At 34.6% G+C, this 13,757-nt stretch overlaps 1 protein-coding gene across 1 annotated transcript; it reads right to left on the bottom strand.

Annotated features, from left to right (window-relative positions):
- Window positions 1–168: 168 nt before the first annotated feature.
- On the bottom strand, window positions 169–12,554 carry LOC130968309 (beta-galactosidase 9). Its single transcript, XM_057893502.1, has 19 exons — window positions 12,216–12,554; window positions 11,604–11,699; window positions 11,378–11,490; window positions 10,597–10,663; window positions 9,681–9,773; window positions 8,947–9,090; window positions 8,588–8,676; window positions 7,739–7,844; window positions 7,093–7,180; window positions 6,864–6,985; window positions 5,573–5,776; window positions 4,970–5,202; window positions 3,913–4,028; window positions 3,054–3,151; window positions 2,711–2,821; window positions 2,494–2,601; window positions 1,481–1,689; window positions 1,007–1,355; window positions 169–481 (listed from the first exon to the last, which is right to left on the bottom strand). The coding sequence occupies exons 1-19, from the start codon at window positions 12,414–12,416 to the stop codon at window positions 338–340; spliced, it is 2,691 nt and encodes an 896-aa protein (XP_057749485.1). The 5' UTR covers window positions 12,417–12,554; the 3' UTR covers window positions 169–337.
- Between the last annotated feature and the right edge of the window lie 1,203 nt (window positions 12,555–13,757).

Raw genomic sequence — 13,757 nt, 5'->3', positions numbered from 1 at the left:
ATATTTTGGGACTTCTTTTTTCTGTGTATATCTATAATTCTGCTTCTGCAATCCTTCTTTAAAACTGGAAATAGTTCAAGCTTGTTGTGGCACACAGGAAATATTTAGACTAAACCCCAGAAGGATGTTAAGTCAGTATATCAGAACAGACTATCTTGCTGCATGCATAAAGGATGGTAAATAACTACGTAGAAAATTAAGAGTTTATTTGCTGCTGCTTTTTTCATATATTGTACTATATAAATCATAACATAATGATAGTATTTATATAATTGTATAGTGAATACAATCAAGGGTGGTTTGTTCATGTCCGCCTGTTTCACACACCCAACAGATTCTAAACGCTGCTTACGAAGCCATCACTTGACGGTGATGTGCACCTTGCCTCCACAGCCAATGTTTTGACAACACCTTCACATGGGTCACCTCCGAACACACTGCTCGATATTTTGATTGAACAGCTACTTTTCCCTTGGCAAGCCTGTATACCACGAAAAATATATTTAGAAACCTAAGCGTGAAAATTTGTACATTAAGTTTGTGTGAACCATGCAACTAATTATGTTTGATATAGCATAAATTATGATAACACAGCCACCCGTAATATCGGATTACTAGAGGAGATTTATAATCTTTGCATTCTCCCATATAATTTCTTTCCATTCTCTTTTCCATTTCTTTGGTGAATCGGAGAAGATATCATTCATGAAAAAACTGTAAGCCTGCATCAAATGAGATGTAAAACTGCACGAGTATACACAAGCCGAGCAGCAGCACCTCCCATACACCAAAAAAGTTTTAATCAATTTTCTTCTTATATAAATGTACATCCACTGGCAACAGTAAAACTTCAACAGGGTAATTATTTTGTAAGATAGCCTGCCCCTTCAATTTTATTCACGTGATTTCTAATTCAAATTCACAACCGAAAGCTTGTGTAGCTTTTATTTCATTCAGGAAACTAATTCATAGGCACTCAAGTAAAAAGCAACTTGCTGGAGTTTACCTTGGATACCGTGGACATTGAACTAGGTGCATGGCATTGCCCTTGAGAAAAATTCTGACAACTACCTTCAGGTGTTCCAAAACCAGCAAAAGTTATGGAGGAAATTATCTGTCCATCTTGGCACCATAAATGCATTTCAGGAATCATATTATCTACGGAAACTTCTTGACCAATGACATCTACATTCACCAATTTCTGCAACGGTGGATAGTGCAATTCTGACACTTGAGCACATATTGTCCTGGCTGAATGCAACTTAACAGAAATCGCAAACGGATTTCCACCTGTTTCCTCCAAAATGACAAGTAAATTGTTTGATGCTCTCAGCCATGACCGTGGCACGTGGTACCTGGAGATTGATCAATAACAGTTAAATAGTATATCTCAAAAGTTTCTTTTCGATACCTACATATACATATATTCACATGATAGTACAATAATGGATTTAAAGGTGCAAATCATTGGAGGATATACAAGGTTTGAGTAGGTTTTCCACAATTAGTTGTACACTTGTCCGAACTGTATGCTCCACGATAATCACAAAATTGTTCACATCCATCTTTAGGGGAGACCTGTGTCCAGTATCGTCCAATATGATTGCCATTCACCCAAACCTGACCTTTCCCCATGCTTTGCAGGTCAAGAGCAATTGGATTTGTGCCATCAGGGACATCAAAATATGTCTGCATCAATAAAAGACGCATGTGAGGTCAGGATCTACATTCATTATTCAAGGTTTAAATGTGTTAGACATCAGCAGAAAGTACACAACAATAATGATAATTTACTGACAAACCATTCTTTTGTCTAGTCACTTTATAGTCAGCTTTTTGGGAAGATTGTTCTTGACATTTATTTTGGTCTGCCTTAGCCAATGATCAAAAGTCCAATCCTTGCTTCTGATCAGTGTGAATTTATGGACCAACTCTACCTATTTATATTTCGCTACCTATCAATTTAACCTTTTAGAACAAGTAGTTTTATGATATGATGTTAGAATTCTATGACCAAAAGGCCTTGGATTCAATCCTTGTTTAAACCCCCGAAAAGAAAGAATTTCAGTATAAGGCAAAAAAAAATCTATGCAAAACTCACGAAATTCCAAAAATATGGAATCTTGTGTGATGCGGTGTGTGTTAGAGATACAACATTTAGATTGTTATGAGAAGACTTAAAAATAATTTAATTATTTTGAAAGACCCCCTTAAGTAGCTCTTGTAGAAAATGTGCAGGCTTATTTCTCATTGTGCCTAAATTCTACTTTATTTGGAAAAATTGTATTAACAATCAAACTTGTGCGAAGGTTTCGATGCCATGATGATGACCAACTTAGAAGCTTAAAGCTATTATGTGTGGGCTCATGAATGGATTTATATTACTAATGAAATAAAATCAATAAAAATTAAATTATAATCTATTTTCTGTGTGTCATATTTTATTATACAACTCTCATAGATATCTCAGTTCGACAGCCCTCTAACTAGTACCTTGTACCATGTAAATATGGATGGAAGGGCATCAGGACTTAATTCAACCCATTCTGCATTATCATTCTCTTCACTGTAAAATTCTAGAAACTCACCCTGAAGTCCAACCTGGTAGAGAAAATGAGAATAAACAGTAGTTAGTAATAGTATTTTCTGATAGGAGCACAGTTATAATGCCTTATCAACAAGTAAGGTTCTCAAAGATTTATATGCATACCTGGTATGTCCAAAATGATTTTGAAAGATCTATATCTCCATTTTCGAATCCCGTGAGCTTGATTGTACCTCTAATCCCTCCACCATCTTTCTCAAGGAAGGCACCATAATTCTGTAACAGTGTGTCATAAGTGAAGTAAGTCAGCAATCATTATTCCTCTCCCTCATTTGTATTACTATCAATTGAACGGTTCAAAATAAAAAATAAATAAAAAAGATATATGTTTAATTGTTAATGAATGTGTATTCAATTCTTAAGCTATCAATTGATACCTACTTACACACGCGCACAATGATTTTAAAATAATTTAATATTCTGGTACTATCCATGGTAGGACTTTCACCTGTAAGCCCACTGTCTGAGATAACAGTGTTAAATCATTGTATCCTGGAGCAAATTGAACTGTCTGCACCACCTTGACCCAATGACCAACAGTGTTACCTTTACTTGGAAAAGACACGGAGCTATGTGAGAATATAAATGCAATATCATGATTAAATTATAAAGCCTAACAGTTGCAAACACCACATTTCTATTCAAGGAAACAAAGGGAATTCAGCTAGATGTAGGATCAGCGAACTAGCATGGACATTTGGCATGAACAGAGCCTGAATAAAAATGGCATCGGTATATGGGATGAAAACAAAAGGGGGTAAAGAAGCAAAGAGTAAGACCAGAAAACTAGAGAAGAAATCATTCCAACTAGGAAGATGTTTAGTGCAGTAATCAAGAAAGACATTATCCTCATCATCTGCACCTAGATTGAAACTGTTAACAAAAGCTGGATGCTGGTACTAACCTGCAGATCATTGTGCTAGCCTAAACCTCCAGCCAGATTGTTTTTTTCCTAATATAATATTGGCTTTTCAGTTTGAGTAAAACTATCCTCGTATTTTCACTAACTAGTATTAATTACTAAAGATAAAAAGCCACATAGGTACATGATGAGCCCAAAACCAACCAGGATTTCATATGATATATTCCTCCCAATGGTTAGAAACTGTTAGACACAATCATAGATCATGAGTTTTATTTTCTTGGATGACAACTTGGAGACGATTAGCCGAATAGCCGATAATGCAAATGTTAAGAATTTCTGGGTCAACTACAGAATTATGAGCATTATTTTAGGAAATATACAAAAAAGAAAGATGCCATCTACAAATAAATATAGCATCCATTTGACTGTACAATATCATTACCTATAAGCTGGCCATTGATAAATACACGCAATATGTCACGGATGCCATCTATAGTAAGTTTTGGAGTAACATCATTTTCCTTCCAAAACAAGATGTCGCTATCTGAAACATATATTCTGCATTGTGTATAGACAGATGATTAGAAACCATAAGATAAATCTGTTAAAGGGGGGGGGGGGATATTCCTTCATTGCATATTGTAGAATTTAAAGTTTGGTACTTTCTGGGTAAAATTATAGCAGATATATAAAGCAAGAAGCTAGCAGCTCATGGAGGGTGTCTTATTCTCTCTCACATTTTCTTCTACTCTTTTGATCTTGTTAGAGATAAGGATTGCAATTAGTCACCAGTTGTTACAATGCCTAAGATTTCCCCCATCTTAAAAAAATATATATAATTAAAATAATGTAGAGGTTTAGATGCATAGTGGCTCTATGTTTTGGGTGAGTGACACTGAGGTTAATAACTTTTTCTAGGTCATTCTTGAGCAGGAAATATATTCTCCATCCCTATCCCCATACTCATAATGGGGTCAGATACACATCCCTGTTAGCACACTTGGTTAGATAATTTCTTTTGTTTGTTGGGGTGGGGGTTGATAGAATCCTTCATTACCTAAACAACAAAATAATAACGAATAAAACATAGAACAAAATAAACAACTAGTTAAAAGGAAAACTGACAGAAAAAAATTGTAAGGAGTTTAATCTAAGTTGAAAGAGCCAAGGAGGAGTTCAAAGGCAAAAGTTTTTACTTCGTGAGCATGTTAAATATAAAACAGCAATTACCCAAATCAGTCTCCGAGGTTTTTAAAATCGGACATCTTAGTCTCCTAGATTTCAAAATACACAAAACAGTCCCCAACGTTTATCGGACAATACAGTCCTTCTCCAAAACTGGGGAAGTTGGTTCTTGACATCTAATGAAAATTTTACCTAAATTAAAATGGGTAACTAGTAAAGCATACATGCTACTAAGACAGTAAAACAAGCCACATAATTTCCTTTCTAAAAGCATATGATAAGAATGCAGAATATTTAGGGATATGCATATTTACCTGGTTGAATACCAAAGATAATCAGATTGATCCTTTGTTACATTTAAATGCTCCAATATACCTTGTACAGTGAAACTGCTGTTACTCCAAACACGAATTGGCTCTTTTGCAGTCACCCAAGAACTTGAGCTGCGGAAAATGCCATCTTGATTGATCAATTTCTGGGATGGGAAAAGACTTGAGACAAGTGGCAAATCAAAGTCTAACAATTTGACTGAAGTTTGTGCTCCAATCTGTGCAAATTTAAATATGAAATTGTCAGACAACCTGATATAATATAAACGCAGCTATAATAAGTTTAATTGGCATCTTAAAACATGTATACTTTGCAAAAATTACTGCTTGAGATTACGAGGAATTTAAGCAGGTACAATGCAAACAACCAAGTGAAAAATACTTTCAGGTAGAAAATTATTTTAGTTATAAGAATACTAAGAAAAGTAGTTTAATTATCAATTTTAAGTTTCAACTGACTAATATGTAGATCTTGGGTATCAAATTCTGGAAAGATCTATAAGTAAACCAACATTCAGATAAAGACAGAAGATGATATCATGCCAACTTTTTTTATGCCTAAAAATTATTCCAATGCATAAAACATACCTTGGCAGTATTGTAAACTGTATTCCTGCAATCTGGTAAAATACTCACAGACCATGGTGGTAGAGTATATGTTCGACCTTGGAAGGTCACAGTAGCTGTTTTCTTTTCGTCAATGTTGGCAAGAAATGCTGAGCATATACTAGAAAATCCAGAAAGAGACAAGTTCACTAATTTAGGGCGAACATCTAATTGGTACACATGTGCCTGAAATTGGTAAGAGAACCTAATTCAGTAAAATAAAAGCACTGCACAATTTTCCATACAACAATATGAAAAACCAAGCCTTACTCACTATGTGGGGATTAGCTAACATAAGGTACTAAGTTCATCGTGAATGTCTGCGTTAGCACAAAACTTAAATTTGTAAATGATAACAGTAGCTTTTCTCTTTTTCTTTTGCAAAAAAGAATGTAAGTTCGGCCGCCGAAGTGAAAACCCTAATATAGAGGTGAAGATTGGAGAAAACATTCTACGAAAAGTTAAAAATTTTAAGTATATTAGGTGCATCATACAGGATAATGAGAGATTGAATATGTAAATTATAGGATCCAAGCAGATTGGTCAAAATGGTAGAGTGCGTCTGGTTTTATATGTGGCAAAAAAGTGTCTTTAAAACTTAAAGGTAAATTCTATCGTACTGCTATCAGACTGGCTATGTTTTATGGTATTGAGTGTTGGGCGGCCAAAGGGGAGCACGAACATAAGTTAAGTGTGGCAGAGATGAAGATGTTGAGACGGATGAGTGGTCATACGCGAATGGATAGAATAAGGAACGAATATATAAGAGAGAGAGTTGGAGTAGCACCTATTATGGAAAAAATGGTAGAATTGCGTCTCAGGTGGTTTGGACATGTGAGAAGAAGACCAACAGAGCACCCAGTTAGGAAGGTAGATGAGATGGAAGATGGACAAGGGGTGAAAGGCAGAGGAAGACCAAGGAAGACCATCTATGAGGTGGTCAAACAAGATCTACATGTAAACGATCTCTCTGTAGATATGATACATGATAGAGCCCAATGGCGTCGTTTGATCCATGTAGCCGACCCCATCTGGTACTTAACTGGATTGAGCCATTCAACAAAGAATGCAAATTTCTCTACATATCTTCGGAATACACACAAAAATAGAAGACCATTCGCAATATGACATAGAAAGAAGAAGGTATATTTCAAAATAAGAGTTAACTTTCAGCAATCCTTCACCTGATACAGTGACTGCCAACAAATTATTTAATTAATCAACATAGTGCTTGAAATTCTATTAAATAAGCTATTTAAGGCTTGGCTCAAACCTCCTGCTTTGGGCCCAATTTTATGTATGTTGGTGAATCAGCTGCCACCAAAGCAGGCTCACAAAGCTTTAAAGCAGCATGTAAATCTTTCAAGTGACCCCATTTTGGCTCACTAAGCAGACCTAGACAAGTAGGTTTATTAATTGATTGTCATCAACAATCTCAACAGATGTATAAATCCCTAGATGCCATCTGAAAGAACAAAGTTTATTGTTATCATTCTACATACCATACTCATCAATTGGAGCATCATAATCATAACTTGTAATTTGCAGGGGTCCCCCTGCAGTGCGGCCAAAATTTGTTCCACCAAAAAACTGTAAACAAAAGAGGCTGGTCAAGATGCTGGTTACAAATAAATACCATGAAAACCAAAATATATTATCAAATTAAATGATATATGAAATATTAGGTTCATCATAAATATATCTTAAGTTCCACTAAAAAAAATAGAAAAGGTAATAAATTACCATATAAAAATAAGTAAACGGAACCAAGAAAGGATAATATATATTATATAAAAGAAAAAAAAAGGCGCTGAAAGCATCTGTGATAAAGGAGCTTCAATGATGATAACTACACAGATTACCATATCTCAAACTATGATACACTTTAAAAATTTGTATTTTCAGTTTCAAGACAGCAGGTCAACAGCTGTGTTTGCATTTGCCCTTGCAAATTGGTAATGTTCTTTCGCACATTAGTCCAGCTTCATTCAGAATAAATGAACAAAAAAAGAGAAAAGGCGAGAAATAGAACAGCCAAAGCATGCCTCAAAGAAAAGAATAAAAGTTAGGTAGCCATTATATTAGAGCAGTAAATAAGCCAAAAGTGAACTTTTATCTAACTAGAAATTTCATTTACTATAAATTTACCATATAGTAGTTCTGAAAGCTTCCTCCACGCTGGAAAAACCGTGCAACAGCAAATGCAAGGTCTTCAACAGGTCTATGGGGCAATCTTTCCCCCCATTGAGTATACCTACAATTCAGTCAAATGAATCAATTCATAATTAAGATGTCAAAAATGACTAAATTAGTTCTTTAACCTTCTCTTATTATCTACACACAAACATGCAGAGAGAACCAAAATGAAAAATTTTGCATCATAAATAAATAAAGACAGTAGTTTACAGCTCAACATGGCATCTACCAGCCATCCAATCAGATGCTAATGTGGCTTGGTGAATCACAAAGTAGCCTTTTAGTAAGAAACAAAAAGATAGTTCCTAAGCCTATTTAGATAAGATAAAAGTAGGGGACAATACAAAAGAAAGATGCACCTATTTGTAACAGAGCAAGCCGGATGTATGGAGTGAGTATGCACTCGGAGGTACATCATACAGATAACCACATAGAGATGAGCAAATGTCAATCTTGAAACAGGAAATGAGCAAGAGAAGAGAGTACTACTCTATGAGTTGCTGCCAACAGTGAGGCAGACAACATTGAGCCACTGGTTATTGGAAACATCACATAGTTCCAATCCAGTAAAGCAACTAATTGACAAGGTTGAAGGGAGCCATATCTTTTTGGTTTGTTTCAAAATCTAAAAAACAAAACTGAAGGTAACTTCAATATTGAAGCACTTGAAGAGACGCGACTAATGCTGCCTGTATGAGCATCCTATAGCTATCATGCTATCCTCTGATATGCTACAGTGGTGGCTGCTAAAGCCAGTATAACAGTCTGATAATAGGTAACCCCTGAAGGATGTGATCATACCATCCATCCCAGTTCTCTGTCCACATAATTGGTTTGTGAGGAGAGTTAGGTTTGAACCCATCACAATAGTATGCGTTGCATGTATCAATCTGTGGACAACAATACACAATTTATGAATGCAAAAAAGAATAATCAACAAAAACATTACAGAAAAGGATTTTTGGAAAGGATATCTACAATGAGAAACACAGTACCATCCAGTAGGTTAATTATATACTTAACTGGAAACATTTTAAGTAAATTTCCTTTTCATTATTTTCCATGATCAGTTAAGACTGACCTGAACATAAGCAGCTTGCATAAAGTATAGCTAAACAGCTATCGCAATTGTTTTCAATAATGGAAGGTATTTAACTTACAATATCATATGGAGCATCAGTTTGCTTGCACATGACCCAAGGAACACCAGCACCAAGACTTAGAGCCATTCCAGCTGCCCATTTAGTATACTCTTTACCTGCCTTGCCAAAGGAGCCTTCAATGTTCCCATATTCATTCTCAATCTGACAAAAAACAGTTGATTCCTTGTTAAACTTCACATTCTACAAGGGAAGCATCAAATTTTCACTTGCATGTGGCAATACCAAGATAAGATATTAAAAAAAAGGGAGCACATTGCCAAATATCTAACAAAAATTAGGTGTCTGTTCATGAGCTTGAAAACTAATTCAGTTGTAACTTGATTTAATAATCAGAATACAAAACTGAAAAATATAACTATAGCCAGCATGTTAAATCAAATATACAGTTTATATGGATACATCAAAGATGTAGAAACAATCCCCAGCCTTTACCAATTGTACAGCATGTCGCGTATATAGCATGTCATCTATGTAGGTGATTCCAAGGGAGAGTAATGTAAGAAATTAGAAGAGAAAAATTCAGATATGTGAAATATCCATAATCCGGTAAATGCAGACCACTCCCGCAAAAAATAAGACTTACCAATGTACAACGAGAATATGGAAAAGAAAAAGTTTACTGCCTAATCTGGATAGATCAGCATCATGGCTATCAATATCCCGTAAAATATGAAAATAAAACCAATTATGCATATAAAGGCCAAACTCCACAGTCCATACTCAATTCCTACCTGCAACAAAATTATAGGACCTCCTTGCCAAGAAAACAGCTTTTCGTCTCTCATTATGTTCACCACCTTAGAAACAAACTGCTCCATCTCCACCTAAATAATGATTTTAACAAAAAGAAAGAAAAGAAAAGAAATCATGAATGCCATGGTTAAAGCGATTATTTACAGGTCCAATGACAGCAATTACTATGTAATTATGTGCTAACAAGGGCAATTTTACATACATTATTGCAGTGGTATTGTGTGGCTGATAAAATGACTCGGTTTAAAATTTAGGCTTTGTTTTGGAAATATTAGTTGAGTATTAAACAACAACAGTCGTTGAAATTATGACAGATAAATGACTATGTACAAAACTATTTTATATTTCTTCTAACTTGATTGAAAACAAAGAAATTTTACCTATACAATGTACTAACAGTTGCTCTTAATTTGTTATTTTATCACTTCTAAGACTCTCTCTTTTTTTTTTTTTTTTTTTCTGGGAAAACACATACCTAGTGGAAGAGTTTAGAAAGAGCGATGCACAAAAATAGATTTGTAAAGGGAAGCTTTGAAATCACATTTCCAATTAAACAGAGGTAAAATTGATTGCACAGTATGCATGTTTGTGTGGAAGCAAGATATCATTAGCAAAATGAACATTGGGGATTATAGCATCATAAGTCAATGCAGTTTAGGTATCTTGAATCTAACATAAAAAGTGATGGAGAGATTGCAAGAGATACTCATACTAGTGCATATACAATTGTGCTGAACAGAGACACATGCACTTGTCATGTGATAGTCAAAATCTGAGAACAGTGAATAAAGTGGAAGAATACATAGAATAATATCAAATACAAAAGAAGCAAAAAACTGCCACAGATCTGCCAAGAAAAACAAACATAAAAGAAAGCATGGTATAGCCTTCTACCTTGAAAGGTTCATTGTCTGTTCTAAATACAATACCAGGGATATCACGCAACCACACAGGAAAACCCCTGAAAACATAGCACATGAACCAAGGAAGACGTTGTCAAAGTTTTTATCTAATTTTTCAATAGAAACGTAACAGGTAACCAATGGATAGCATCTACTGCACAAAGTTTATACTTCTATCTGACTTCCAGTAATATTGACAAGTTGTCAAAAGCTAGCACACATTTCTATGCACAAAGCAGAAATTACTCCCTGACTTTGCAGAATCCACTGTGTCTGATGCAATGTAATTATTGTTCAACTTTGATGCATAATTATGACCAAAATAATCTTGTATGAATACCCCCTCCCCCCTCCCCTCCACCAAAACCCCTCTCCCCACAATGGTTCTATAGTATCAACACTTCTCTACAGAAAAAAATTAGCTAACAATGTAGAACCAAAAGGTTTACTACGTTCTCAATTCAAAAGTTATCAATCAACCAAAAAAAAAAAACTATTAAGTTGACGTTCTTTGCTACGCAAATTATAAACTATTACATGAGTGGAAACATCGATGAAACAATCCTAGAAAACATGAACTAACACAGTAACTAAACAAAACATGCTTAACTGAAAATCATGCAACAAATGCATTCAGATGACATTATAGTATGCAAGTTGTCTTCATCAAGTTGTTTCACTCTTATTTTGTAAATAAATAAATAAAGGAAATATGAAACAGTAGAAACTTAAACAAGAAACTGCAAGATTAAAAAGAGTAAAAAGGGTGATACCCAAAGTTCCACTCAGCACAAGCATAAGGTCCTATACGCAAAAAGAAATAGAGTCCCTTGGATGCAACAAGTTTTGCAAACTTCACAAGATCATATCTCCCTTCAAAATTATACTGCATGAGTGCAAACACATGAAATAGAAAATAACTTGATATTGCTAAATAGAATAATTAAAACCAAGGCAAGGTTACCCTCCATAATATCCTGGACAAACATAATTTTTCACCTGTCCTCTCGCTGGTTCATGCCCATTCCAGAAAACATAAGTTTCAATTACGTCTGCCCCGCCTTCCTTGCTCTTTGCAATCAGATCAGGCCACATCTGAAAACAGTATGCCAAATGCATGAGAGAGAAGATCCATTTTCAAAAGTCAACATTACAAGTTATATTATATAATACTCTTTCATATCCTATTCAACCTATGAACCTAATGAGTATTAGGCTATTACCTACTGCTCCATCTGTGACATATAAAGATTGCTGGATCAAAACAATTAACACTGCTATAATTATCAGGTTCTACTCTACAATAACCTTTCCTTTCCCCTTTTTTCGAACACACCTTCAATTTCCAGTAGCAAACATCAACTCGAGTGAGAGTAATAGTGCGAGTTTTATGTGTTGACTTTACTTGAAAATTCGGCATAATCACGATCCTGTATCCTTAACAAGGTCATGATCATCCAACACTAACATAGAAAATCCTCTGATCATGAGGCCACTAAGAAAAACGTTTAGCTGCATGTTATCTATGGTGGTGGTTGAAGCACAAGAAGAACGTGCATGATTACTGAGTCAAACAAAAAAAAGAGAGAGATACAGAGAGAAGAAAAAGACCTCGGGAGTGGCGCGAGGGTAGTGAATTCCGGCAGAGATGAGGATGCGACGGTGGCCGTCGATAATGAGAGCCCTGTGATCGTAGCTGACATTAAAAGGCTTGAAGTATTCTTCTGCCTCCGTGACCGTTACGAAGCAGAAACACGCAAACAGCACAATTCCGATTGTAGAATTCGACGTCAGCATCTTCTTGTTGTTCATTGTGCGAAGGCCACTACCAACCGGGGAGAGATAAAGAAAGAAAAAGATAAGGCAGAAATGAATAAAGAAGCAGCAAATAGAGACCGAGTAATGAGTAATGAGTAATGAGTAATGAGTGAGTAGTACACAACTCAGTACAAAGAAGGAAACAGAACCTAAGGTATCGTCCACGGCATCCTTCCCAGTTTGCGTGCGTGGCAAAGCCGCTGTAAATAACTAAATATAAAATAAAGATTACTGTTCCTGCGTAAAAGTGATGATTAAGGACCATAATTTAGTTAAATTTATTAGATTATTTAATAATTTTAAATATTAATTTTATATAAAATTAAATTTTTATTTTGATGGTATTAAATATTTTATATAATTGTATAATTATATTTGTCTTTTTAAATAATTATTTATACAATTAACAAAAATAATAGTTATTTTTAATAATATCACATTATATAATAAGGAATTATGCTATACATACAAGTTTTTTTTGCTTACAAGTCTTACAAGTTGGGCCAAGTTTAACAAAAACTACATCCACCCACTGTAGCGTGATAAGTCACTCAACCGTTTCTAAAGGGCGCTCTCACTCACCATTATAGAAGATACTTCTTCTTCTTTACGTTTCTCTTTTTCCTCCTCCTCTTCCTTCTTCTTCTCCTTCTTTTTTGCGTTTCTCCTTCTTTTTCTTCGCGTGTTTCACCTTTATCGTTGTTTTTTATTATTGTTGTTGTTGCTGCATTTTTTTTCCTCTTCTTTCTATTGATTTTGTAACATTATGTATTTTTTTCTTCTTTGTTTGATTTTTTCTCCCAAGAAATATTATAAGAAAACAAAATAAGAAGACGAGGAAGAAGAAACAATAGAAGATGAAGAGAAGAAAGAAGAAGAGTTTTGAATTATGCAGAACTTATTAGAATAAAAATACACCAAAAAATTCTTAAAATACACCCAAATATCTTCGTGTTACACCCAAATTTGCTATAAATACAGAAAAATATTTTCTCTATTGCTGCGTTTTTTTCTTCTTCTTTTTTTCCTTATTTCTTTCTTTCTTTTAGTTAAATAAATGTAAGTTCATCCTCTTCCAAGTAATTCTGTAGCATTATGTGTTTGTTCTTCTTCTTTATTTGATTTTTTTTGTTTTTATTCTTATTAAGAGAGTAAAACAAGGAGAAACTTGAGAAGGTAAAATAAAAAAAATATATGAATAAGAAAAAAAGAAGAAGATGGTGATGATGATTAAAAAGAAAAGAAAAAACAGTAGAAGATGAGAAGGAGGAAGAGAAAAAGTCTTGAATTATGCAGAACTTATCAGAAAAAAATACACCAAAAAATTCTTAAAAT

The sequence above is a fragment of the Arachis stenosperma genome, chromosome 3, assembly GCF_014773155.1.
Source record: "Arachis stenosperma cultivar V10309 chromosome 3, arast.V10309.gnm1.PFL2, whole genome shotgun sequence".
Lineage (NCBI taxonomy): Eukaryota > Viridiplantae > Streptophyta > Magnoliopsida > Fabales > Fabaceae > Arachis > Arachis stenosperma.
Note: the sequence above shows the minus strand (reverse complement) of the source record. Positions and strands in the feature narration are given on the sequence as shown.

What these genes read in the sequence shown, in the direction of transcription:
- LOC130968309 (XM_057893502.1), bottom strand. Translation starts at nt 12,416, where the DNA reads ATGAACAACAAGAAGATGCTGACGTCGAATTCTACAATCGGAATTGTG. An exon ending in TGCTCCAATTGATGAGTATG is followed by an intron (nt 6,986 to 7,092) that starts GTATGTAGAATG and finishes CTACTTGTCTAG; the next exon opens with GTCTGCTTAGTGAGCCAAAA. An exon ending in AATCATTTTGGACATACCAG is followed by an intron (nt 2,602 to 2,710) that starts GTATGCATATAA and finishes TTTCTCTACCAG; the next exon opens with GTTGGACTTCAGGGTGAGTT.